Source organism: Mus musculus, chromosome 15 (genome assembly GCF_000001635.26).
Source record: "Mus musculus strain C57BL/6J chromosome 15, GRCm38.p6 C57BL/6J".
Taxonomy (NCBI): Eukaryota; Metazoa; Chordata; class Mammalia; order Rodentia; family Muridae; genus Mus; species Mus musculus.
In genome coordinates this window covers 78,324,465-78,352,156 of record NC_000081.6, presented here as the reverse complement: position 1 = coordinate 78,352,156, position 27,692 = coordinate 78,324,465, and the positions used below count along the sequence as shown (strand labels likewise).

General features: G+C 49.7%; 1 protein-coding gene and 1 non-coding gene across 3 annotated transcripts; both read right to left on the bottom strand.

Annotated features, from left to right (window-relative positions):
* Positions 1-1,155: 1,155 nt before the first annotated feature.
* Positions 1,156-26,357, bottom strand: Csf2rb (colony stimulating factor 2 receptor, beta, low-affinity (granulocyte-macrophage)). Of its 2 annotated transcripts, NM_001358854.1 has the most exons (15): positions 26,248-26,357; positions 26,059-26,144; positions 16,863-17,099; positions 15,686-15,809; positions 13,168-13,355; positions 11,556-11,713; positions 11,309-11,477; positions 10,684-10,819; positions 10,403-10,563; positions 7,533-7,672; positions 6,599-6,758; positions 5,684-5,774; positions 5,423-5,480; positions 4,680-4,783; positions 1,156-4,085 (listed from the first exon to the last, which is right to left on the bottom strand). In NM_001358854.1, the coding sequence occupies exons 3-15, from the start codon at positions 16,948-16,950 to the stop codon at positions 2,972-2,974; spliced, it is 2,691 nt and encodes an 896-aa protein (NP_001345783.1). In that variant the 5' UTR covers positions 16,951-17,099; positions 26,059-26,144; positions 26,248-26,357; the 3' UTR covers positions 1,156-2,971. The 2 variants fall into 2 exon arrangements, with proteins under 2 accessions (NP_001345783.1, NP_031806.3); NM_007780.4 differs by lacking the exon at positions 26,248-26,357 and having other exon boundaries at positions 26,059-26,167.
* Positions 3,497-3,558, bottom strand: Mir7676-2 (microRNA 7676-2). The gene has a single exon (NR_106138.1). It is a non-coding gene; the product is annotated as a microRNA 7676-2 (primary transcript).
* Positions 26,358-27,692: the final 1,335 nt, after the last annotated feature.

Here is a 27,692-nt window from a genome sequence, read left to right as displayed (position 1 = left end):
GATTCCTAGGCCTTATCAGGTTCCTTTGTGCTCCTGAAGTCATTGTCCTGCCACACTGGGAGGGCAACTCTGCCGGAGATCAGTGTGTCTTCTGGGACCATGTGAGGTCACCACTCCTAGAGCCTGGGAGTTTGACATTCTTGCAACAGAGAAGGTGAATCTCAACTATGAACCTCCCCCCAACCCCAAATTAGGTGAGATCCTTTTAGAGCCAGGACACCAAGGCTTTCAGCCAGAAAACAGTGTTCATCAATGCTAGCACTGAGCAGCAGATCCACACTGAAACTGCCCAAGGAGTTCTGGAGCCAGAATGTCTTGTATTGCTACAGAAGCCCTTCCCCTTTGCCCCATTGTTCAATAGCTTGGCCAAATCAAAGTCAGTTTCACTTTTCCTTGCACATCTGTTATCCTGTTCCCAAGTCTGAAGTTTCCGTAAGCAATGCCAGTGGTGTGCAAATGGTTTTGGTAAGAATTAAATTCTTCAAGACTGTCTGAGCCTCTTCTGCTTCAGTTACTCAAATTTCATAACGTTCTCACCAGCTCTTCCCCAGTGGTGCATTCCACAATGACACACACACCATGCTAGGTGTTCTTAACCTCGAAGGATGGTGTAATATTTGTGTCTCCCCAAGTCATCATGATCCCAAATAAGACACAGAGAGGGTGGCGTTCATCAGCCCTCAGAATTGATATAATTAGAATTTATTTTGTATGTAGTGGAAGGTCTGAATTGAATTTCATCCTTCTGCATGAAGAGTGGTGTTGTGTTAGAACCATTAGTCTTTCTTCCAATGTAGATCTTTGCCTTTTCTGTAGGAAACTAAGTGATTATGATTTCCTTTTGAAGCCTTCAATAATATTTATATTTCTATTTTTCCATTAGTTAATTTATTTGTGCACTTTACCTTCTGATTGCTGTTCTCCCTCTGGTTCCTCCTCCACAAGTCCCCACTCCCACCCCATGTCCCATCCTATTCGCCTCTGAGAGGGTGCAAGGGTCTTGCGTATCAAGTGCCCTGTCTATGGAACCCAGTTACTTGACAAGGCACCCATGGGTTGGAACTGTCCCCATCCCCAACCTTCCAACACACACATAAACACACACACACACACACACACACACACACACATACACACACAAACACACACACACACTGCCTTGTTTTGCTGTTTTATTGTATGTAAACATGTTTATTACAATATTTCCTCTTATGCAAGGCACTTTGGCATTCACATCTTAACATGGAGGCCACTCCTGTTTGTTTCTCTAGAGTGGTCACTTTGGAAAGTATTGACAGGCTGATGTTGAACATTGCCACTGCAACACACTCAAGATGTTAGTGGTTTTCTTTGCTGCAATGAACAGAGACCAAGGGACATTTGATCTGCCACATTCTATGTCTGCCATCATGTGAGTGAGGCCAGGGGATAGGACAGACCAGATCCAGTTCATGACTTGGTGGATCATGGAGTGCCTGACAGAGCACAAATAGGTGAAGAAATGATACAATGTCCATTGACTCCAGGTCCATAGAACACATCAAGACTGAACTCTGTAGAGAGATCATGTGTTCTAGAAAACTCCAAGTCTCTCACTCAAGGCTTTAGACACAGAAGGAACCAGAAAGAACATAAACAAAGGCACGTGTGCACTTACAGCAAAGACCCCTGCAAACAGGGACCCAAAGACAGGTGTGGCTCGGCAACCCATCTCATAGCAATGCAGACACGCAATGGCTGACAGAGCTGGTGTGCCTCCTGCACAAAATTAGGACACTCAGGGGAGACACGTGTGGCCCACAAGAGGCCATGTGGGAAGAGCTATTCAGTCTCATCCAAAAAAGACAGTCTGAAGCACAAAACTGTTCATGAGCTCAACTTCCAAGTCTACTTCCTCGCTACCACCCAAAAAGCCAATGCTCGAGACACACACAAAGGCCATGTGCAAACGTGACCATGAACAAACAACTCCAGTGAGAACAGAATGAGGTAATGGCATTGTGCATGGATTGTCAAGAGGGTGGTGATGGCCAAGGGCCACAGTCTCACAGCAGACCCTCATCTGAGGCCGGTGGGAGCACAGGTATCCAGGCTTTGCTCTGGAGGGAGAACTAACGAACAGCTCAGCTGTCTAGACTTAGTATCTGGGTGTGCTGTCCAGGATCCACAACTAAGCTTGTCTGCAGTTGAGACCATGAGTTCTAGACACACAGCCTTCCCATTGCTTCTCATCCCTCCAGCCTGGCCATAGCTGTGTCCAGCTTTGTGCACATCAGTGATTTCTGTATATAAGGAGGGTACCAAGTACCCTCTACAAGGTTCCCCAGGTCTCCCCAGGAGTTTCAGACAACCATAGAGGACCATGTCTATTCTTGTAGCGACAAGAGCCTGCCCAATTGTACAGTCTGACCTCCCAAGGGGCTCACCTGAGACTCCCACCTTTCACACAGAGCCAGAAATGTGCTGTATTACCAATGCCTGTGGTGGACAAGCCGACCTCAGCAGTTCTTTTTTTTTTTTCTTTTTGGTTTCTCGAGACAGGGGTTCTCTGTATAGTCCTGGCTGTCCTGGAACTCACTTTGTAGACCAGGCTGGACTCAAACTCAGAAATCTGCCTGCCTCTGCCTCCAGAGTGCTGGGATTAAGGGAATGCGCCACCACCGTCCGGCCTCACAGGTTTGTAAACCCTAAACAGCCCATACCCTCACAGGCCTCATCCCCACTCCAACAGGTCAGAGGAATAGGAAGGAAGTTCCCATAGAAGGCAGAAAACTGCAGAGAGAGAGATGGGGGTGCATGGAGGGAGGGGAAGAGGGACAGAGGGGGAAGAGAAAAGCACAGGTGGGGTATTGCCATGTCAGGGCTGGGAGCAAGGAGGAGTGTGAACTCAGAGAGGCTTCTGTGGTGATGCTCAGGCTGAGGACCACAGGCTGCGGTGCCAGGCTGCTGGTGAGATTGGGAGGAGACAGACTCAGCACACCTTCCCAGACTGGCTATTGTCCCAAGGGGGCAGGGACAGGTAGTCCTGATGCTTTAGGGACTTGAAAAACTGAATGGCTGGCGCCTGGGGCATGGGCTGATAGGGAAACTTTTTGACAGACAAGTCCTGGACTAGGTCCTCAGTCTCAGAACACAGACTTGGAGAGGGTGGCTTACTGTGTGGTGAGAGGGAGCCAGGTCCCAGGCCAGGGAGGAAGCAGTAGTCCCCAACCTGCTGAAGAACAAGGAGGCCTTCGGGATGTGGGGATGCTGGGCCCACTTCCTCCCTGGGCTCTCCTGGGATCACTGTGGGGCTGCTTGCCACAGGAGGAGCAGGATGGCCTGGAGGGGACTTGGCAGCCTGGCTCACACTTGGAGGCAGCTCCACATAGTCCTCAAACCCTGGTGGCCCTAGAGCTGGGCTTCCAGAGGGGACCCTGGGCAGCTTAAGACAGAGACTGGGGCTTTGGGCTGAGGGCAACCCTAGAGAGGGGCCCAGAGAGGTAGACAGGGGCCCTGTGGGCAGAGTGAGCACCGGATCTCCAGGAGTGACATAATCAGAGGCCATCATACTGCCCTCAGGGCCCCCAGAGCTTATGGGCAGAGTCACTGGGTTGTCCCGTGCCTCCTGTTCCTCCATGCTCAGCTCAACTGGAGGGTTCTCCTTTGGCTCCACAGAAGGGCTCCCTGAGGTCTCCAGGCTGGACCCACACTGCACATCCATAGCCTGGCCCTGCCCCATCACCTGGGACAATGGAACCAGTTGCGCTTGACCTCCAGGGGGCAGACACATGTACTCCAAGGAGCCTGGCAGTGCTGGCTTCAGGCTCCCACCCACCTGGGGGGAACCCAGCTGGTCTGGGAGATCAGGCAGAGAGTGGGATTGGGGAGGCCCCAGGTAGGGCCCATTGAAGTCAAAGCTGGGTAATTGCTTCCTAGGTCTGTTAGGAGTTGGTCCCTCTACTTGAACATTGGGAAGTTGCTCTGTGGATTCGGATGAGGCAGCTGGGGTTGTATCAGGCCCGGATGGTGGAACTCGAATTATATTAGGGTCCTCTATAGTGAGAGGTGACACGTTGTTGTCTTCCAAATGTGCATATGACTCCCTGTCGGGACAATAGGGGCAGAGATGTTGAACCTAGGCACTTAGTGTATAGCCAGAGCAGGTGAGCTCTAGGAAGGCCTGAATCCCCTCTGGGCCTCACAGTAAGCACCGAGGCATGAGGTCCTGTGAATGACATGGTGTGTGTCCAGTGTCCCAAAGTGTCACGTGCTCAGGGCTCAGTTCACACCCCCATCCTAATGTTTGCTCTCTTCTGCTCCTTGCAGCAAGTGTGAACCTTCAGGGCCGGGTTCACACCTGCCCATATGGGGCTGCTGACTCCCTGACATGTGGGCTTAGCAGGCTGAAGTCCCACAGTGTGCACTCTCAGTCACCCATGAGGCCATTGCAGTGCAGGGCTTACATAGGTCACTTGGCAAGGAGAGGCTTCCTGCTCTGGGATGCTGCCTCTGGTCCCTTGTCTGTTTCACGCCAACCGGGGAGTCAGAAAAAGTCTTCCTCATGTCTACCTGGAGTGCTGTTTACTACAGTGGGCAGCCTCTCCTCTCAAATTCAGAGACCCACAGGCTACAATGATGTGCACCATGGACAGGTTTCCTCCCACAGGCTCCCCAAGGGTCAGAGCCCAAACACTCACCCCTGTTGCTCAGCAAGAAGCCTGCTCTGTGGCCCCTGGAGAGCGGGGTTCTTAGTGGCGAAGGCTGCCATGCTGCCAGGAGGCCAGAGACCTTTACCTCCATCCTACAAAGGAAAGGGCATTTGTGTCTGTGAATGTGGCACCTCAGGAAGGACACATGTGCATATGGTGTCTTCCATAAGCTCTGGACATGGGAAGAATGTCCCCCTGGTAGGGCCCAGCTCAGGCCTCTGACTCCAAGAAAGAAGAGGCATCCTAGGGGTTGTGTTCCCTTAGCCCTAAAGCTCCTGAGGTAAGCAGCCATGCTGTTCCCTATAGCCTCTTCTCTCATGGCACTGGTGTCTCCCCATGACCATTGTTCTGTGAGACATGGACAGCCGTGTCCTTCTGTCATTCCCATTCCTGTCTCAGGAGCTGACCCCCTGGAGACACCCTGGTTGCAATCAGCTCTCCCACCAGCTCTAAGGCATCTTGCTGTGCAGTGCTCAAGTCCTGTCCTGGAGACACTCAGCCCTGTCTCTACCTCCAGGAGCCGACTCTTCTGAGCCATTTTGTGCACTAGAAGGCTCTGAGTTCTGTCTGTGGCTCCAGACAGAACGCAGGCCAATTTGTGAGACTCCTCCTTCAGGCACCCAGGCAATACCAGATACCCACCTCCTGCTGCCTAGCCTTCCAGCTTCCCCTCGCTTTCCCACGGACACAGGAATGGGACAGGGAGCCAGCAGCAGGGCCTGCCTTCCTACCTGGAACAGGAGGCTCTTGCTGGGGTTGGGGATCTTTTCCTTCCACTTCCTGTACGTCCTGGAAGACAGCAGGAGGGTGGGGACACGTGTATGTGAGATTCCATAGACCTCTGTGCCAGCTACTTCTGTGCCCACGTATAGAGAGAAAACTGAAACCAGGGGAGTGAATGGTAGGCTGGGAACGAGAGTGTATCCAGCTGTGTCATCTCTGTGACCCCGGAGCCCAGTTTCCACTTTCCTCTGCGCACAGAGTGCACTTACCTGTATACAGAGACACAGCCAAAGCGAAGGATCAGGAGCAAGGTGAGGATGAGAAAGACCAGGATGAGGACTATCCACAGCGTGGGCATCACTTGGTCAACAAGGAGAAGCAGCATTAGATGGGAGGCACAAGCTGCAGGCTAAGGGAGGAAGCTAGTGTCTCCCATGCCCTCTGTGAGAAAGGCCAGGAACCTGGGAAGAAACCCTGGGTCCGCTCCCTGTCTTCAATATGGGGAAGTTCTGCCCTAAGCAGCAGCAAGTACCCTGGGTGGGGGGTGACTGAGCTTGTCAACTGGGGGACTTCTTGAAATGAGGAGCATGGGCTATGGCTTACTGATGCAGGGAGGGTCAGAGGAGATGGGAAGGTTTCCAGCAGAAGGTCCCCTAGCCTTCTTGAATGGGGCCTTGTAAGTCCCCTCCCCATCTCTGGAGTTCATGGCTCTAGCCCTCTTTCTTCCAGAATGACTCTCACTCTGAGATCCCCCCTTCTGACAGGGCTGACTATGCGGAATGCTTCATTACCATCCCCCACCCCACATCCACCTTGCACAGTGTGTGTCAGGCAGTCACTATGGGACACACCAGCACTGACTGCAGGGTTCAAGGGAAGGGAAATCAGCAGGACGAATGGGTCCCACCAACCTTCCAATTTATCTGTGTACATAGATAGACTAGCTGGCAGCCATTGTAACAAGAAACCCAGCTTGGCCTATCATGGCTTCCACAAAGGCTAAGAAAGCCAAGAGCCTTATATAAATAGAGGCCTGGGCCCTAGCTCCTCTCTCTCCCTAAGGCCCACTTACAGTTGTGTAATGTACCAAGTGTATCCCACAGGGATGGACACAGGGTAGAGTGGCTCTCTGCCTCCCTTGCCCTATGTAGTCCCAGGAGTGTGGTGGTGGCCGAGGGACATACCCCAGTCAGTCTTCCAAGTGTACTCTTCGCTCCACTTGCTCCAGATCCCATCGTAGTTAGAGATGGGCTTGACCCTCACCCTGGCGCAGTATGAGGTGTCTGGCTCCAGCTGGGAGAGGTCCATGCTATGGGCTCGATCTAGGTTCTCTGTCTTGCTGTCCTGTAGAGGCAGATGTGCTGAAGCTGAGCCACCAGCCAGGTTCAGGGGCTCAGCTGCCTTCTTGGCAACTACCCCCAAATTGGTTGTCTCTCTAGTCCAGCCCAGGATGCCATTCCAGAGCCTACTATAACCAGCCACTGTGGTGGCCCCAGATATCAGCCCTTCCATCCCTGACAGCTGCATCCAGGCCCAAGACCAGGCTATCTCCACCTCCCAATTTGTTGCTGTGCCTTGGCCTAATTTCTGTCTGGTCCAGGAATACCATGCTAGTTTGCTGGGTCCTAGCTTAGGAGTTGGGGTTAGGACTGACTCTCTGGTTGCCTCAGTTTCCCTACTTCCTGTCTGAAGCTAGAATCCTGGCTGACTGGTCCTGCTTTAGTCTCTGTGGCGCCCCAGGGTCTGCATCTAGCTGGCAGGCCTTTGCATGTGTGATGCATGCTGGCCAGGACTTGCCCTCAGCTTAACGCACAGCAGCTGTCCCACTGGTCAGATCTTCTTCCATGGAGGAAATACACCCAGGCCTTGGTGATCTTTGAACCCTTCATTCCATTCCTCTGCCAGTCTGGCCCCTCAGCTCAAGGGCAGCACTGGTCATGTGACCATGCCATGTCACCTCTCTGAGCCTGAATCGCTCATCAAGAAATTGGACTGTCTCCTGTTGACCATGTGGGTGCCAAGGTACAGGGGTCATCCCCTTTGCAAGTAGGGCTCCCTAGAATGTCCTTTCTTTCCTCTACTCCCTGTCTGTAACATCCCCTGGGTCCTGGAACTCACCTCCCAGCTGTCCGATTTCTTCTTGTACTGGACCTGGAATGTGTGCTCAATGAATGAGTAAGCCATCTTCTGAGTTTCCCAATGCAGGCTGTAGCTGTCTCTGTTCTTGGTCAGGTTGAGGGTTGGAGGCTCCATCTGGACTAGAGGGAGGATCATTTCAGGGAATGCCATCATGCCCTTCCCCCAGCAGGATGTTCCCCATTATCCAAGCTTGTCTAATGAATTCTCCAAGCTGGTCCAATATCCCTAACCCCAGCCATTCTGACTGTTTTGAACTCTGTGGTTGTTTGAATGAGAATGGTCCCATAGGCTTATGTGTTTGAGTCCTTGGTCTGGTCCCCAGTTGGGACTGTTTGGGAAGGTTGCGGAGGTGTGGTCTTATTGGAGGAAATGTGCCAGTGGGTCATGGGGCTGGGGCTTTTATTTGTACTTTGTTTTTGGGTTGTGGTTCAAGATGTGAGCATTATGGCTCATGACTTTAGTTCTAGCACTTAGGAGACAGTCAGGACTATGTACACGGGTGTCAGGTCAGCCTGGTCTGCTAGGTGAATTCCAGACCTACAGAGAGAAACTGTCTTGAAAAATCAACTAGCCAACCAACCAACCAACCAACCAATCAACAACCAAGCAATCAATCAAGCAAGCAAGTAACAAAAGACATGAACTCTCAGCCCTTTCTCCAGCTTCCTGCCCCTGTTCCCTGCTGTGACTGCTCTGCACCATGAACTCTCACCCACTGGAACCCTAATCCCAAAGTAAACACTCTTCTATGAGTTACCTCGGTAATGATGGTAAAAAAGTAACCAAGGCAAATGCCCATCATTACTGCATCACAGTGTTACCCCATGTTGGGCCATGAGGGAGGGGAGCACCTGAAGTAAGCCACAGTGGACCAAGCTTGTTGGTGATTCCCTGCTAGTGTTTAAATACAAAAATAAAAAATAAAAACAGAAAGAGCCCATGGCTTTCTACCCTGGTCCATTGACTATTCCAGCCCTGGGCAACACACTCAGTTTGTGGGAACTCCCGCACTCCATCCTCCCCTTCCCCCTGTGAGGTCCCTTCATTTCCATTTTACACAGGGAAAACTGAGTCTGGAGAAGATAAAACTGGGCAGTGGAGAGCCCTGTCTCTATTTTTCTGTGTTAGCTGCTCCCCTCTGCTGCTTCAGTGACTCTGGGAGTTGCCTGACATCAGCACGGGCTGGCAAGTCCTTGCTGTTCTAAAAGTGTCCCCTACATGGCTGTATAAACACACCCGAATCACCATCTCACCATCTCACTGTGGACAAACAGAAAGCTGGGATCTTTGGTGACAGCCCCGTCCACTGAAAGAGTAGACAACAAAATGAGACTTGGGCACAAATTCAGGCTTCCTCATGTCGCCTTATTGTGCCTTCTCAGAGAGGTGGGCACTTTAAAGTAAGGCACTCAATCACCTTCTATCTCTCCATCAAAACAAAAGAGTCAAATGAAATAAATATCTAATAAAAAAAAAACAAAATAAAAAAAACAAAACAAAACAAAAAACCCAAAAGAGTCATAGCTTGTGACATTAGAGGGCTTTCACAAAAATAATTCAGATGGCTCTAAAACATGGAGGAGTCCCTTGAATCAGAGGACCTCCTTTTCCTGGAGCAAGGCTCCCAGGAAGAAAATGCTGGATATGAATTCAGGTGACAAAAAGATTGGCTACCAAAGAGGACAAACATTACTGGTTGGCTGGAAAGTCTCCCTTGTGTCAGAGTCCTTGCCCTGTGACAGGAAGGTGGGACATAGGTCTGTAAGGACGACATCTGTGGGCATCTACTCCTTCCAGGCAGGAAAGTAAAACAGAGAGCCAAATGGGAGAAATGTGAACATTAGCTGGAGGAGGAGCCGGAAATCTCAGAGGCAAAAGACAGGTATAGAAGGACAGTGGTCCAGGGAAGGGGCAGGCATGAACCTGGGTGGAAGCAGAGGGGAAGGAGAGCAGGTCCCAGGTGAGACTCTTGAGGGCAGACAGTATAGTCTGCAGGAGGGCTTGCCTGTAGCTTCCCTGTCCTTGAAGACAGTAGAAACATATTAGAATAAACTTTCTTTCAATGTCTCTTTCCATCTCTCTGTCTCTATCTCTCACTCTGTTGCATATGCCTCCATGGGGGTATGGGAGACTGTGATGGTTTGTATATGCTTGCACTAGGGAGAAGCACTATTAGGTGTGGCCTTGCTGGGGTAGGTGTGTCACTCTAGGTGTGGGCTTTAAGAACCTCATCCTAGCCGCCTGGAACTCAGTGTTCTGCTAGCAGCCTTTAGATGAATCTGTGGAACTCTAGGTTTTGCCTGAACCATGCCAGCCTGGATGCTGCCATGCTCCCACCTTGATGATAATGGACTGAAGCTCTGAATCTATAAGCCATCCCCAATTAAATGTTGTTTTTATAAGATTTGCCTTGGTCATGATGTCTGTTCACAGCAGTAAAACCCTAAGACAGGGTCTAAACACAGGCATGCAGAAGCCAGAGAAGGATGGCTTTTGTCTTCTTTCTGTGTTCTTAAGACAGGATCTTGCACTGAACCCAGATCTGGTGAGTATCGAGAAAGCCCCAACTATCCCCCTGTCTCTTGACAGTTGGATATGATCACGCTCAATTTTTTTTTATGTGGGTGCTGGAATTTGAACTCACGTCCTCAAGCCAGTTCATCAATGGCTTTCACCCATTGGGACATACACCTAATCCAAAAATAGTTATTTTTATCACTTTGAGTGAAAAATCTGCAATTCTTTGAAAGTGGCAAAAGCAAAGATGCCTAAGAGGCTCTTGTATTTATTGGCATAACTCAATGGACCCCTATAGTACTGGGAACTCAGACAGAGGCAGGCACACTCACTGTGGTTATAGCTCATGATGAACTTCCCTTGTTCCAGGTGCTTAACAGAGACTGTGTACTGGCTGTGTGCACTGGGCTCAGGCACAGGTAGACTGCAATGGTAGCGGGTGTAGACACTGGCCCCCGGCGGCTCCTTCACCACCGGAGAGCATTTCTCCTCCCTAGGGAAATAAGTTGAGCTGAGAGCAGGGTTGGGGGAATGTCAGATCCATCTAAGACCTCAAAGAGGTATGGTCCTGGGGATAAGAAGAAACAAGGCAAGATGGACAGGGGACACTCACGGAGCTACAGGGCTGGGGCGATAGAAGAGCCCAAAGGAAACAGAGCCAGTCGTCTGGGTCCACACCTCCCAGGAGCAGTGGAGGGACTGGATCCCATCAAAGAAGCATTGAAGGTTCTGTGGCTGGGCCTTGTCCCCTGTGGCAACATACCCTCATTCAGTCAGTCCACCCTCCCTCAATGGTTGGGGCACGAGGTTAATCACACAGAGGAGATCCTTGAGGGCAGCAGACCTGGCTGTGACCATCAGCCCACTGTGCTCTGAGCCTGCCTGCTGTGTGTCCCCAGCTAGGGAAGAATCCAGTACGTCTGCGCCATCGTGAGGGAGGAGCCAGCTCTAAATATTGAGTGTTTGAATGAACTCAGGGACTCAGGTGACCCTACACACAGCCCAGCGCTTGTAAACACATGGGCCTCTGCTGCTGCTATTGAGGTCATTAACAGAACATGTTTGCTGCCAGAGAGCCAAGAGTGTGTGACACAGAGTGGCCCAGAGAGACTACGGGGGACACAGGGCTGGTGGGAGGCTCCAATGTCGAGGTAGGGCAGATCCTGGAGCCTTACTCGGACCTAGACTGTCCCCACTTCTAGTCTCCTAAAAGGGGCATGTCCTCCCAGCTCCATTACCTGGCTGGGAGTCCCAGTGAACCTCTGGGCTCCATCTGCTGGGTCTCCCAGACAAGCTTGAACCCGGGGACAGCCGAGTGCGCACACGGGCAGCATAGATGCTGTTGGGTAGGAATAGCTTTGGCTCGAAATTCACCTGAAATTTGCTAGTGTGGAGACTGTAGGCATCCTGTGGAGATATGGGAGCTGAAGGAGGAACCTGACATGCCATCACCCAAGGGTGGACACAGACGGCTCAGGGTCCTACCTCCCAGGAGTCCTGAAGCCGCTTATAAGCCACCTCAAACTCTATGTCCTTTGATGAAAGCCAGGAGACCTGGGCATCCCCAAGGGACACACTCCACTCCAGCAGGAAACGATCCTCAGAGGAGCTGATGCTGACGTTCTTGGGAAGTGGTGGCTGCACTATAGAGAGGGAAGCAGAGGGTTAATCGGGTTGCACACCGAGGGAGCTGCGGGTGGCCTGGTGATCTGGGTGCCACTTTGGCTCACACCATTCAGCTTCAGGCCTGAAACCTGCAAACTGCAGATTTGACAGTAATTCTGCCCTACATTCTCCTCAGTGGGGCCTCCTCCTGCCCTGCTGTGCACTGATGCTTTCTGACCAGCAGACGGTGCTGTGAGCCAGGGAGCCTCTTCTCCTGCCACACAGCCTCCTCACAGTTCAAGTGCCTATCACTGACTGTCCTTGCCCTGCATAAGTGTAGGACCGCCCTGATGACTTTCTTGGACTCCAGTTCCCAGACAGAAGCCTTTATCCTTCTTCTTGTCCCACTGCAGCTCATTGTAACCCCATGTCTGTCTTGTCACATCAGGCTAAGGGTTTCTTTTCCCTGTCCCCCCTTCCCTAGTTCAAGGCTAGAGATGCAGCTGTCTGTATCCCATGATTTCCCTGCCATTGTCTAGCCTTTGGAACTCGATGCTTCCTGGAACACAGTGCACATGCCTGGTGTACCCAGCATGCCCCACTCCCTCAGATCTCCCCCTGCAAGCCCCCTTTGCACACGTGGTTTCCTGGCTAAGAATTGCTTCTGGCTCTGTGATCCTCCCAGAGCAAGGACTTGGCTGCAGAGCTCCTTCCTTCCTTCTGGGAAGCCCTTCCTGATTGCCAGAGCCCTTTGCTTTCCATCCCTGGATGTGGCAGCTGATGCCTAACCCTTCAGTCTGCACCTCTGAGCCCCAGGGGCAGGGACTCTTTCAGACACCAGCAGCAATGATGTGATGAGAGCATTCAATCTAACATTGTTGGCGGGCAAAGAGGACTCACAGTGTTCCCCTGAGAGTCTGACATCTAAGCTGGGGCTTAGAAGAACAATACAAGCCATGGTTTTCCCATTATTCTGCAGTGTGGGTGACATGTCGGCTACAGTCCCCAAGAGAACCACACAGATGATTTTTGGCCCCACTTAAGGTCATGCTGTGACAATGGGCCTTGTGGGCCTGCTGCCTGCACACTCGGTGGTCCAGAGAGGGTGGCGCAGACCCTGGCTCTGGGTCAGAAGCATGGAAAGAGCCTGACAATGTGACCTATTGTGGTCATCTCTGCTCCACAAAAATCAGAGGACCTCTGCAATAGGGCAAGGTGTTGCAGCCATGGGCGAAAGCAAGAGAGAGCAGAGTTCTGTCACCTGGAAAGTCCTATAGGAGGCACAGGCACAGCTCTTCCTGTGGAGGAAGCTTTGTGGCTTGATAGGTGGCAGAAGCAGCTGGAACAGGATCATCCTTGGGCAGAGTCCCCACATCACATCTCTTCCAACCCCAAGACATGGTCCCTAATTCTGGGAGAACCTCACTCTAGCCCATCCCAGTATCCTGCCCACTCTTGCACCCACTGCCTAGGCAGGACCTCCGCTCCTCACCATTCTGGGCAAGTGGCACCATGAGCTGGATGCCCAGATCACTATCTGGCCGGAAGGAGTAGTAGTCTTCGTTTGTGATGGAAAATCGTGTATAGGGGATGACACATCTTCTGGGCACACAGCGGTGGGATGACGGGCACTCTGACCACATGAGTTCCTCACTGAGCTCACAGGACACTGGCTGTTTTCTGTTAGGGAGCATTCATTAGTTTCTACTATGTCCCTGCTTTTATCCAAGGGCAGTGTCTGGCAATGAGCAACACACACACACACACAAACACTCATGCATATACATACAAAGAAACATGCAGAAATACAGAGACTGAGACTCACATGAGCACAGAGACACACACAGCATATATACAAGCACACAGAGAGTCACAGAAACAGACACACACACATGCACACAGACATACACACACACATATATAAAGAGATATACACATGTATAGACAGAGACACTCACCTATACACACATATACAAACACATATACATATAAAAAAGATATACACTTATACACACAACACAGACACACACACACACACACACACACACACACACACACACATGCAGTGAGCATCCTGATGGAAGGAACAGGCACACACTGGATCACAAAGTAGTATGTTGTCATTGGAAATTGTTGAATACAACAGACAAGGCTGAGGAATCTGGAAGGGTCTGTGGGGAGTACGGATAGACTCACTGCATGCACAGTTTGACCAGAATCTCCGAGGACTTGCAGGGAAAGCAGGCAATTTCTGCAGCAGGCTGACTGCAGCAAGTACAAAGTCCCTGAAGCTGCCACCAGGCCTGTAACTGGAAGCATAGACTGGCGCATGTACAGTCTAGCACCTATCTAGTTAAAGAGCTTGCTTACAGCACATCACAAGAAATCTGACTGCATCCAGGTGGAGCCTAAGACGTCCTTAGCTTCAGAGACTTCTAGTTGACTTTAAACATCACTAATTTTGGCAGCCATGCTGTTGAGCAGTGTGTTATTCTTGGTCTTCTGGGTGAGCTTTCATGTGCACACCACCTCTGATCAAGGTCAGATAACCAGGTCAAGGTCATTCTCTAGGGGAAGTTTGTCTGCTCTCCTCCCCTCTTCTGTATCTTCGCCTGTATCAAGGTTACTATTCCTTAGAAAAGAAACTGAAGAGACAAGCTCACAAAGCTTGCAGACTAGTAATTTCTCTGTAGATGTCCAGCACCTAGGACAGCCAGTGACCTTCATATAACCGTAGCACTGTGTCCCAGATCACTCTGAACCTTAGGATCACTTGGTAACTGCCTCAAAGCCCTGAGACCAAAAGGACCCTCTCTCCAAGTCCCCACTGAATTCCTACACTTGTGACGTCAGTGCAGGGTGCTCTTGGGCAACTCCCTCGCTGGCATCTTCTTTAGTTTGTATGCTTGTCAGTCTGTCCTATCCGTGGCCCTAATGACTTGTCCCTCAGTACTGGCTTTCCTGCTGTAAGCAAAACAGTCATGGGTCTGCTGGCAAGGAAAGTAGGTTTCATGTGTTTGTTAGTAGCAAGCAGGCAGGGATTGAGGGTAATAAAGTGAGGGGCGTGTTTTGGTGCAGGGATTGATTGGTTAGGATGATGAACTAGCAAGATAGTTCCATCCTGGTCATACTAAGTAGATTGGATGCTGGTGGTGGTTTCCAAGTTGGTCAGACGTGTATTTCATTGGGGGATAAACTTAGTAGTGTTAAATAAGGAGAAGAAAAGGAGGTAGGAGACTTTTAAAACCAGCCTCCACAGTCATTTAGTCAAGCTGTCATCTCTTCCCAGCTAATAAAGTGAGATGTGGAGACAGCAGAAGCAGGACAATCCCTGGAGCAAGAGTGGAAACCAGTTTGTGGCATTTGGAGTCAGAGAAATGGATTACTCAAATAAAAGCATAGAGAGATGCTTGTGTGCTAGGCAGGGATGTCTGTGCTAAAGTTGGCCATTCTCCCCAGAGAGTCTCTGCCCATGAGCCCCCCCCCCCAAATGACTGCATGTAGATAGGAAGCCAGGGCTTCATTTACAGATCTCACACTCTACAGTAGACAGGAGAGAAAAGGGAAGCAAATAGAGCAGAAAGAGGTGTCAGAGACATCAGGGGACCATGACAGTAGTAAAGGTAAGCTACAGGAGGTCATCTTGGGTGGGTTGGGAGAACATGGTTTGGCCCTGGCCATTTGGCTATGGGTATTTCTCAGTGGCAGGGGCAGTTTGGTTTCCTTGGAGATAGTCAAATCCTGGGGGAGTGTGTTCAGGCCAGGAATACAGGAGAGACAGGGGGACTATGAGATCAGCAGCTCCTCGGGCCAGGTTGATGAGGAGTGGAGGAGAGAGACAGGATGCTCAGGGCTGGACAGGTCTAGAGCTGCAGAAGCTGCAGGTGTTGGGATGGCCGGGTAGCCCACAGGTCAGGTGACCGGGGATGATGGCCACAATCACTGACAACACAGTGGTGGGGAGAGAGGTGGTGGTGGCTAGCAATACCAATGGGCTCAGTGGCACTCACTTCTCTAGCTGGTGATAGAGGGTCATGTTGATTAGCCCCTGGGCATCCTCTGTGTCCGCCCAGCTGCAGATGATGTGGTTGGTGTAGTCATTGTAGCACTGCAGAGTCTTCAGAGGGACCGTTTCTGGCAAGGAGAAGCAGAGGATCAGGAGAGCCAGCCTCTCCCCTCCAGGTGTCCAGGTGTCCCCATCCCCCTCACTCCTGTCCCACAGGAGTGTTTTTTTCATTTGTTTGTTTTGAGACAGGGTCTTTCTATGTAACCCAGGCTGTCTGAAACTTCCTTTGAAAACCATATAGCGACAAACTCACAGAGATCCTCCTGCCTCTGTTTCCTGAGGGCTCCCATTAAAGACATGCACACAAAGCCCTGGTCTCTGGCTTCCTGCTCAGGCCCAGGTGACCAGGTAGAGGGCCTGAGCCTGGTGTGGCTGTGTGGTGGATCCTGTTGAGGACGTTCCTTTTCTGTCAGGAACATGAGATCCCAGTGGATTCTCAGCCATGATATATGTTCTGTGCTGCACCTGCCCTCATGTAGGGCATTGCTCAGGCCTGACCCTGTTCTCTGAGGTGTCACTTGGCCATTACGGACACAGCAGTGCCTGAGAAGTAGCTAGTATATCCCTTTCTAGGGTCCTGATCTGCTAAGCCTTTGCATCTCTCTAAAGCTGGGATTCGAAAGAGAAAGTGGCTCCTACCTTGTCATGGAGGAAATCCATGGGGCACTGGGAACAGGGCATCCCATAGGGCCTCTGGATAGAGGAGAAGGCTAGAGATATTTTGGGGACAGGTCTTTAGGCTGAAGCTCCCAAGACCAAGAATTAGGCGTCCTGGCAGTCCTTAAAGGAATGGGGGTGTGGGGGAGAGGCAGAGAAGATGCTGGCTCATTGGAGGTTGAGGTTTTAGGGGATGCATTGAGTAATATGGCTGGAGAGGGACACCATTGAGCTGGATGCTCCAGAGCCAGACAAGGAGGACCAGGAATATGAAGAACAGGGAAGAGAGGGGCCAGGGGCACCCTCAAGGAGAGAAAGAATGTAGGAGAGACAGGAAAAACCAGAGCTGGATACAGTGGGTGGAGCTGCAGGGTTTCTGGGGGCTGCTGGGCTTATGGTGGGTTCAGATCCCACCAGGCTCAACACTAAAAAGGGAGATAAAGGGCAGGTGTCTTCAGACTTACCTTCTGCCTCTGTCACCCCGTGTCCCCAACAGAGAGCCACCAGTGCCATGTAGCACAGCCCCCATGTGAGTGCCATTTGCTGGTCCATTTTGGCACTTTTGGTGGCTGCACTGGAAGCTATGGGCAGGGGGGTGTCCTCATTGTCCCGGGGTTCTGTATTGGTGCTTGGCTGGGGGTTTGGCTCCACTCATCTTACAGGGCTTGTGATTCTTCCCTCCTAGACTGCATCCTTTGTGGCTGTAAAAAGATGCGTAAGGCTGAGAGCTGTCCAGTACCCTGCGATGCCAAGTGACCTGAACCCAGAGAAGAGGCCCTGATGCATGCTGCCCTAGAGCTGTTCCCTTCTCTTAAGCCTCATTGTGCTAAAGCAGGAACATAGAAGAGATGGATTGATGGCCTCTGAGGCAGCAGATCCTTCCTCAGACCACACTGCAGTGTGGAGAGGTGAGAGTGAAGCTGCTGTTAAGCTTGCACCAGGCCACATAGAGGAGCTGAGACCCACACCTTTGATGGATGTGGCCGTGGGGTCGGGGCAAGCCTAGGTGTGATTGCTCTCTTGTTTCTGTCTGCACACACCTACCCAGCTATGTTCTCCAGCACAGGCAGAGCCTGGTGCTCTCCCTGCCTCTGCTTAGTTTACCATCAGGTCTCCCACAGGCCCCTCTGCTTCCCAGTTCCCCTTTCTCTGAAGTCTGGGGATTTCCTTGTTTTCATTGAGTTCTCTTGGGAAGTACCAGAGTTGCAGAGCCATTGCTGTGACCCCTTCTCCTACCGGCATTTGAAACTTGAGTCAAGATGCACACAGCCTACACCCATCTGTCCTTCTATCATCCATTTATCAGTTCATCCATGTACCTATGTATTATTCATCTCTGTATGTGCACATCTATTCTTGCAACCATCCATGTGCCTGCATCACGTGCCTATTTATTCGTGTATCAACTATCTGTCTGTCTGTCTGTCTATCTATTCATCTATTTATCTATTATCCATCTATCATCTATCTTTCAATCATCTATCATTATGTCTATAATTTATCTACCTATCATCTATCTTTTATCTATTGTCTCTCTATCATGTATCAACTATCTATCTATCTATCATCTATCTATCTATCTATCTATCTATCTATCTATCTATCTATCATCTATCTATGTTTTTATCTTTATCTATCTCTTACCTATCAGCCATATACATCTCTACTCTTTGGACCCCTTGACTGCAACGAGTGTCATTTTACCTCCATAATGCTCAATATGAATGAAGGAGGAACCAGGAAAGAGCATAAAATGATGGAATGTTCCATTGGAAAATGCTAAGATGATTGAATAACAACACACACAAATCCCAAACCTCTGTCTCACAAGCCTCCCTATATGTGAGGTTAATTAAAAAGTCCCATGCTAAATCACATCAAACCTTTGCTGCTGGTGCCCTTGAGCTGTCAACCTTACAAGTAACCAAAAGATTCTGTGACAAAGAGGGATGAAAGGGTTTGCAGCCAACTGCCTGCCTTTCATAAAGCCAACAGAGTCACCAAGTAAGGGGGGAACAAAACAGATGTATCAATGACCAATGTCTTCATTGGGAGGAGGCTGTCACAAAAGACCACCCATAGTTCATAGAAACCACAGACATTTATTTCTTGAGTTTCTGGAAAGTGGCAAGGCCAAGGTCAAGGCACATGCAGGTTTGAGGTCAGATGAGACCTCTTCCTCATAGGCTTTTCTGGCTGCTACTGCCACAGTGGAGGCATCAAGGGAGCGTCCTGGGATGTCTAATAGAAGGACACCAGTCTCCTGTATCCTCCCCCTGGGAAAGTAGTTTCCACATAAGGGTTTTGGGGTGCACGAGTATTCAGTCCCTAACAATTGAAATCATGGAGAATAAGTTATTATCTACTGTAAAAGACAACAGAGCTGTGTCATCAAACACCTACAGCAGAGTATTTAAATACACACAGAGAATCCATGAGCAGGCGCCTGAGGTTTAATGCCCACCATCAACCAGTGTGCAAAGCGCTTTGGGGAAATCAATGCATCTTGATCAAGGCAGCTGTGAGAATCCTTGCAGACAGGAAACGGTATAGGGATGTGGAGTGATGGGCCACAGTGCCACAGCTGTGTGAGGCAGGCTGGGACAGAGCCCAGGTGGGTTGGCTGAGGACCCGCCCTCTCTCACCATGCTTCCCTGAGAGGTTGTGTTTCCTGATCGTTGGTGTCCTATGTCTGCCCCAACTCAGACTGCTCTGCCATACTTATATTGACCAGACAGAGCCCAAGGCGAGAAAAGTTGAATCTCTGAGCTTGTATCCCTTAGTTACTGCAGAGCCTAAAGCTATTTAAACACAGACTGCTGTTGTAAAAACAAAAGCAAAAACAAAAAACAAGAAGTCCTAAGATAGGAGACTCGGGATTTTAGAAAGATCAGTGCAATGATGAGTGACACCACAGAATAGACACCACAGAGAAGAACCCAACTGAGGGGGATGTGCAAAAATGGGGATAAGGACAAGGCAGGGGACACTCTCCAGAACACCGTGGAAGCACTGGAAAGGGGAACAAGCTGAGGATCAGGGATATGCATGGCCAGCAGTGGCAGCTTCCCTCACTGTCCCTTGCCTTTTGGGGATTATTTTTCACAAGAATAAAAGTAATAATACCTTTTACTCTCTCCTGCCACTAGGCAGGGTCACTTGATTAAATGCTGTCCAAGGAGCCATGAGGGAAGCCCTGTACGTATCTTTCCGAAAGACTACTTAAAAGGCATGGTAAAAGGTCCGTTTGTCTTCACTTTTTTCTTTTCTTTCCTATATCTCAGAAAGGACGGTTGGCACTCCAGTCACCATTTTGGATCACAAGGAAAGGACGGAAGCCACATGCAAAGCCTCATGTCCCTCTGAGGTAACCACCCCAGCCCAATGTCTGGTTTGGTTGCACGAAGGCAGAGAAGAAATGTCCAGATGGTTCCTGAAAAGAAGTTATTCTATCATGTTTTTCAGGAAAGACAGGTTTAAAGCAAGACAGCGTGCAGTATGGGAACAGAGAAAGCAGCATGCCTTGCAGAGATGTAGGGGAGATTTGCACTGCAGGAAGCAACAGTGAGGCAGCACACAGCAGGGGCAAGAACCAGGCAAAACCTCAGATGACTAAGGTGGGAGGTGGCTCTGAGGTGGTGGAGGAGGATGGGGGGGGGGGCGGCGGGGTAAGAGGAGAACTGAAAATGGGCTGAGACATGCCTGGCTTTATGAGGGCTCAAAAATGCTAATTAAACCCAAGTGCTGGTGTAGAATATAAGTAGGAGGGAGCATTGACCTTAAGGACTGAGTCAGGTCCTTGGGGGGCATACAATTCCAGCTGCTAGTAAGGAAGGATTATTCCAGACTAGGAATGTGGGGCTAGCCTGGGCAACACAGTGAGCACCAGTCTGAAAAAAAAAAACAAGTTAGGCTTGATAGCCTTTGAAGACGAAGGATAAGTATAGAGAGATGAGGACCTAGGAAAAAAAGGGGCAGGGTGGAGGTGGCAGAGAGGGAGAAGTGCAGGAAACCAGAAGTGTTTGCACACCCTGATCCCTGAGTGTATGAAGAAATATGATTGAGGGGAGGGCAGACAGAACCATTTCACAAACCAGTCAGATCCAGATTTGTTAAAGAAGTGTGCATGGTGGCCATGTTTGGAGCACTTCACCAGGGAAGGAGAGAAGCTCAAACGTCCACCCACAGTGCATCCATAGCAAGAGGCTACAGGGCCAACTTACTTGCCAGGGCCATGGGAATGTTCAGTGTGCAAACTGTTCTGATGACCTGAGTTTGTCCCCCTGATCCCCATGCCAATGTCAGAGCCAGAGAGGACTTGGGCTGCCCCAGCCCCCGGCCAATGCTAGCAAAGGAGAGAGACCCAGCTCTGTCTCCAGGGATCAGTGTGCTGAGAGGACTCCTGAGGCTTAGAGAGATAGTAACAAAGAATAGAGAAGGATGTGAGTGCCTGACTGAGCTGACTCTGAGTCCAAAATACAGAGCAGAAAGGCATGAGCATCTGCTACTAAACACCCATAGTCAGAGCAAAGATCAAAGCAGGGGTGAATCTAACCAAGTGTGCCAGAGCTTAGAAAGCTAGACTACTGTCTCCAGCCACTGAGGCACAGAGGGGCTGCACACTCGTGACTGGTGGCTTCTAATCAATGAGGGAACCGTGCTTTCAAGTGAACTTGTTTCTTTACATCCACATCCAAGGTGAATTAAAGATCTGAAACTCAAAACTAAGCCATTAAGACCATTAAACTATGTCTTTAATTTTAGGGGTTGAGTAAAACATTGAAGCCAGAAACCACAAAGCAAAACAAAAGTCAAACCAACAGACAGGGCTGACGAGGTCGCTTAGTGCGTAACAACCTTGTTAGCAAGCATGTGGACCTGAGTCAGAGGCCCAGAGGCCACTGGAAAAAGGTCAAGTATGGTGGCCTACACTTCTGATCCAAGCACTAGGAGGCAGAGAGAAAGGCAGATCCCAGGGGCTTCCTGGTGGGCCAGCCTAGGCTACTTACTGAGTTCCAGGCCAGCCTAGTCTACTTACTGAGTTTCAGGCCCATGAGAAACCCTGTCTCAAGAAGAAGATATTCTGTACCTAAGGAAGGACACCTGAGAGTGTCCTCTGGCCTCCACATGCACTTACACACAAATGTACCCACACATCCATGATCACACACGTAAGCAAACAGAACAGATGATGGAAACAGCAGATGATGGAAATACTTTCTATGACAGAAGCCATCGTAAACTTGACAGAGAAAAACGTAACCCAGGGATATATATTCCATCACATGTAACTAAGTCTGAATGCATGGAATACTAGCTTGGCTAACAATCATGTGGGTAAAGATGATGAAGTAGCAGGAGGGAAACCTCATCCTGCTCACTAGGACTTTAGGCGGCTGTCACTTTCAGGTGCTTTTGCACTGGGACCACTGGACAATCCCAACTGATATTTTAAAGACACCTCTGGGATCTGACTGGAGCCAGAGATGCTGCGGTATTGGTGACCAGAGATGGAAGCTGCTCTGGTGTGCAGGGGAAGTGAAAAGGGCTCAGGGGGAGCATGTGACCAAGCCAGGACAGAAAGAGATTAGATAGCCATGAGAAAGGCGTGGCGGGAAACTTCTGAGATGTGCATGGCCAAAGCGGGGAGGGGTTTGTGGAGTCAGTGAGACTGACAGATGCTCAGGGACCTGGAGAAAGGCAGCCTGGCCAGATGGTAATCCCAGCACTTGGGAGGCAGAGGCAGGTGGATATCTGAGTTCGAGGCCAGCCTGGTATACAGAGTGAGTTCCAGGACAGCCAGGGCAGAGAAACCCTGTCTTGAAAAAACAAAGCAAAACAAAACAAAACAACCAAACAACCAAACAAACAACCCCCCCTCAAAAAAAAAGAAAGAGAGAGAGAGAGAGAGAGAGAGAGAAAGAGAGAGAGAGAGAGAGAAAGAGAGAGAGAGAGAAAGAAAGAAAGAAAGAAAGGAAGAAAGGAAGGCAGCCTGTCTGGGTCTCAGAAGCCCTGGAAGGGAAAGGTGACACCAAGAGGAACACTTTCCTCAGCTGGAGGAGAGCAAAGGAAAGGAGGGGAGACATCAGTGATGAGCCAGGGGCTCTGCCAGAGCCATGGGCCCACTCGGCGGGGAGCAACAACGTGTCTCACACATGGAAGGACTGCTGCAGTGGGTGAGGTGCTGGCTAAGAGGCAAGCATTGTCCATGAAATGAAGTGAACTTGGCACCTTGTCTGGGAGCTACAGACCAACACCCACTTGCATATATTCACAAGTGTAGAAAAAATAACTATATTCTTCTGGGGACATCTCTAACAATCACTCTTCAGAACTGACTCGGTGACTTTAGTTGCCGGAGGGCTACTCTGGGTTCTTAGTTTTTTTTCTTTGTGGTGTGTACACACAGCACAGTGTAAGCAGTAGTTGCTTATAAACCTTCCTCAACTCCAAGCAGTGAGTGATAAGGCCAGGTTTCTGGGCTCCTCCTATTCTGAAAGATCTCAAAAATAAGCTCAGATGAGGTAGAATTTCCTCGATCCAGAACCTTTCAAATTCAGCAGAGGATGATGCTCTGTTTCTTGCCCAGGTTGGACTGGGTAAGTTAAAAAGCCACGATTTCTGAACATATTCCTAGTCACAGAAATGAGTTTGCCACATCCATGATTCTGGTTTTTCTAACCACTAAAAAGTCAGGTGTCTGTGTCTTTTGTGTCTTTCTTTGACATTAAACGCTAATGAACTCATGACCTTTCCTACAGTCCTGGGTTATGAATAACTTCACACAATAAAAGCAAAACTGTTGAGTGGGGTTGTGGGGGGGGGGAGCTACCAGGAGTGAGCACAAAGGTTTATTCACTCTGAAACTACAAAGAAACCAGATAGGAATTAATTAAGCTAGAATGTGAATATGCAAGTATGTTCTGGCAGGGCCTCTGAGGAGGGAAAACCCATAGCCAGGCCTAGAAGCTTGTATGGTGAGGGTACAAGCCAATCCCGGGTGCAGAAAGAGCCACAGGCACATGCAGGTACATGTGCACGCACACACACACAAGCACATGCACACACATGCATATGTGAGACACACATCCATGCATACACTCCAGCAGCATGTACCTGACTACACCCAGGCACTCACCCTGTAATTCTCTCTTATGGTGAGAATAGCTCAAGGCCTGGTAGAGAAAGAATTGACCAGATCAAATTTGTGAGAATTTCAGTAAGAGCAGGTGCTATGGACAGAGGCACAGTGGGTAACTTCTTCCAGGAAAAGGAAGGGTGCCCTGAGAATGGATGGATCCTTTTATAATTTGGAATGGGGTCCTATGTTGACAGAAGGGACAGCTATGGAAGATGAAGGATGCCCAAGTGTAAGGGGTCTCAGGTCACCTGCTTTGAATGGTGTGACATAATCTAGGAATGTTTACATCGAAGAAGCTGTTTTTCCGGGCTACTTGCTTTGTAGTCAGTGCTGCTAAAGAGGCTCAGGATTTGAGGAATTGCTAGAGAAAAGTTCATGACAAAGTGTGTAGAGGTCATATAGAGGTCATTAGAGGTCACACAGAAAGCAGCTGAGGAGAGGCCTTAGACACGTGGAACTGAGCAATGCCATCATGAACCCTGGTCAAGAGGGTCTAGACCAGTGGCTCCCAACCTTCCTAATGCTGTGACCCCTTAAAACAGATCCTTATGTTGTGGTGACCCACAACCTTAACATTATTTCATTGCTACTTCAATATTTTCATGTGGTTCTGAGTCGTGATGTAAATATCTGATCTGCTAGACATCTGACAGGAGACTGCCAAGGGGTCCCGACCCACAGGTTGAGAACCATTGTCTAGAGGACTGGCAGCAAGGGAGACAAGCACCCTGTGGCACTCAGGTCCCTTCCTGAAGTGTGGCCAGACCAGAAGTAGTGAAGCAAGATGGCGAACAGGTATCTGTGTACTCAGCAGGTCTGGGTGAAGGGACAGTCCCAGGCCCATGCAACAAGTGGCTTACTATGATTTCTGGTATAGACAGACAGGAGATCCTAGAAGACTTCTCACCAGGGGAAGAGAGAGGTCTAGGGGTCAGAGACAGCAGAGCAAGTGAAGGGGAGCCTTATAGGACAACCTCATTGACAGCCTTCTGGTTCCAGTACAGACATTAGGTTCCAGCTAAAGGTTTGTTAGAGCCAATGGCGGGATACAGTCTGAAGTGGCATTTCAACACATGCTGACAGAGAAGGAGTTTTCTTTTAAAGCTTTTCAAGAGGGCTGGCAAGATGGCTCAGCAGTTAAGAACACTGACTGCTTTTGTGAAGGTCTTGAGTTCAAATCTCACAACCATATGGTGGCTAACAACCATTTGTAATGAGATCTGACTCACTCTTCTGGAGTGTCTGAAAACAGCTACAGTGTACTTACATATAATAAAATAAATAAATTAAAAAAAATAAGGGCTTTTGAAAAAGAGGTAGAGAAAGGGGAGACGCTGCACTACAAAGAAGTGAGTGGAGGTGCCTTTTCCTTCCATTGCCAGATCAGGTTCAAAGGCCCTATGTGCTGGGCGTGAGCAGAGGCAGGGGCCTGAACCTCAGGCAAATTCTTTGCTTAACAGATCACAGAGATTTCTGTCGCACATATGCATGACCTCTGGAATACAGCATGTGGGATATATGGACAGGTTAGTTTATGATCTGTGAGACATGACAGTGGTCTCTGTCAGCAGAGGGGCTGTCTGTGTCCCTGTCTGAGAGCGACTGGTCCCTAGCTATGTGATGAGACACCTACCTTCCGGCACACTAGGTACAGAAGCGACACATCTGGACCCAAATCATCTGTGGTGATTTCAGAGCACAGTATGGTGTGTGTGTGTGTGTGTGTGTGTGCGTGTGCGCGTGTGCGTGTGCGTGTGCGTGTGTGTGTGTTTGTGACAGAGAGAGACAAAGAAAGAGAGAGAGACAGAGTTGGAGAGACAGAAACAGACACACACATAGAGAGAGAAAGAGATAGTCAGAGAGACAGAGACAGAGACAGAGACAGAGACAGAGAAAGAGAAAAACAGAGCTGGATGATCTGGTATATCTCTGGGCACTTCCCAAGTAAGATTGTCAAATTACACCCAGTACCAAGGGAGGTTCTACATCTCTGGTTCTGTCCCCAACACTTCGTCATCCTTGTAGGTAAATTTTCTCTACCCCCTCTCTTTCTCCTCTCTCTGTCCTCCATTTCTAGTTGAAACAGAGGAAGCCATGTCTCCCACTCACCCTGTCCCACAGATGTGTGACCTGAAGCTCAGGACAGGGAATTAAGTAACATATGGATGGCAAAGTTAGAAGGAACACAGTGCTTAGCCCGATATAGAGCTTTAGGGGAGTCCTCCCTGCCACCAGACCTCCAGTGATAAAGCTGTGTCCTCCCGGAGTCCCACAGCCCCAGAGCGTATCCTAACCGTACCTCTTCCAGAGTTCTAACTTTGTTCCCAGCTCCAATGCTCCGGGGTGCCCCTCCTCCACTCACTGACTTGGAGTCTGAGACCTAGTCTTTCTAGAGAGATCAAGTCTGAGGAATACGCTACCCCAGCCCTGTCTTATCCTGTCCTTTTCCACCCTGGAGACCCCCACAGCCCCTGCTTTGCGCCCACCCTCAGCTCTGCATCAGGAAGCCAGCCACTTACCTCTGTGCTTGGGCGACAGGCAGCCTCCTTCGGGAGCCTCCAAGTGCCAGTGAGTTGCAGGCTCTTCCTATTTATCTGTGCCCCATCTGGAGGAAACAGAGAGCAGATTGAGGAAGTTGCCAGTGCCCTTTCGCAAGCAGCTTCGCCTGATTCTCAGAATTGTGGACATTAGCCTCTGATAATACTCACGACATTTAGTTCTGCCAGAGTAGCTCGCTCCCCACCATCTCCCAGTCAGCTCTCATGTGCCCTTCAGGTCTCAGCCTGAAATGGTCTCCTCCACACCCCTCCCTGACTCCTCTGGAGGAAGCAGACACAGAGGGCAATAACCACCTCCCTGCAAGCATGTGCCCAGAGCCAGGCAGAGCTGGGGAGGACCTTGAGGGCACCACTTCTTAGCATGTGGCCTTATGCAAATCAGCTACAGGTGGCCTCTTCAAGTCTTGAGACACCTTGGGGTATTTTTCTAGAAGGACCTACAAACCAGAAAGGTTTTGAGGGTATGCCATTGACATGGAAAACCTAAGTTGACAACAGTCAGTAGGCAGTGGGAGCAGTCTTGATCCCTGGCTGTCAGCTTTGGCTTTCCCTTTTCTGTCCTGCCCTAGAGTCCCTGTTTTCTTCCCATCTTGTCTTCAGAGCAAGTGATGTTTTGTGTCTGTTCCCCTCCCCCAGTGCCCAGCCATGGCCCAGAGGAGGAACACATGACTGGGTATAAAGTGAATGAATGAATGAATGAATGAATGAACAAATGAATAACTTGAGGCTGCTGGGGTTAAGAGGAGGGGAGTGACAAGAAAAATGAAGACTGAAGTGTGACCACTATGCCCCTCCTTAGAAGTGGGAATAAAACACCCTTGGAAGGAGTTACAGAGACAAAGTTTGGAGCTGAGATAAAAGGATGGACCATGTAGACACTAGCATATCCGGGGATCCATCCCATAATCAGCTTCCAAATGCTGACACCATTGCATACACTAGCAAGATTATGCTGAAAGGACCCTGATATAGCTGTCTCTTGTCAGAGTATGCCTGGGCCTAGCAAACATAGAAGTGGATGCTCACAGTCGGCTATTGGATGGATCACATGGCCCCCAATGAAGGAGCTAGAGAAAGTACCAAAAAAGCTAAAGGGATCTGCAACCCTATAGGTGGAACAACATTATGAACTAACCAGTACCCCGGAGCTCTTGACTCTAGCTGCATATGCATCAAAAGATGGCCTAGTCGGCCATCACTCGAAAGAGAGGCCCATTGGACACGCAAACTTTATATGCCCCAGTACAGGGGAACGCCAGGGCCATAAAAGGGGAGTGGGTGGGTAGGGGAGAGGGGGTGGGTGGCTATGGGGGACTTTTGGTATAGCATTGCAAATGTAAATGAGCGAAATACCTAATAAAAAATGGAAAAAAAAAAAAAGAGGAGGGGAGTGAGCCATTCTCTCAGGGCAAAATTTAAAGGGACACCAAAACCCTTTCATAGAAATGAGTGATATTTTAATATAGTAAATAAATTCAAATAAGCATAAAAATACAAGCATTGAAATGTCAGATTTTTTTTAAAAGTAGCTTCAGTGATACACTGGTAATTTCTTATCTCCCAATACAGAGCTACAGAGATAGGAGACCAGACAG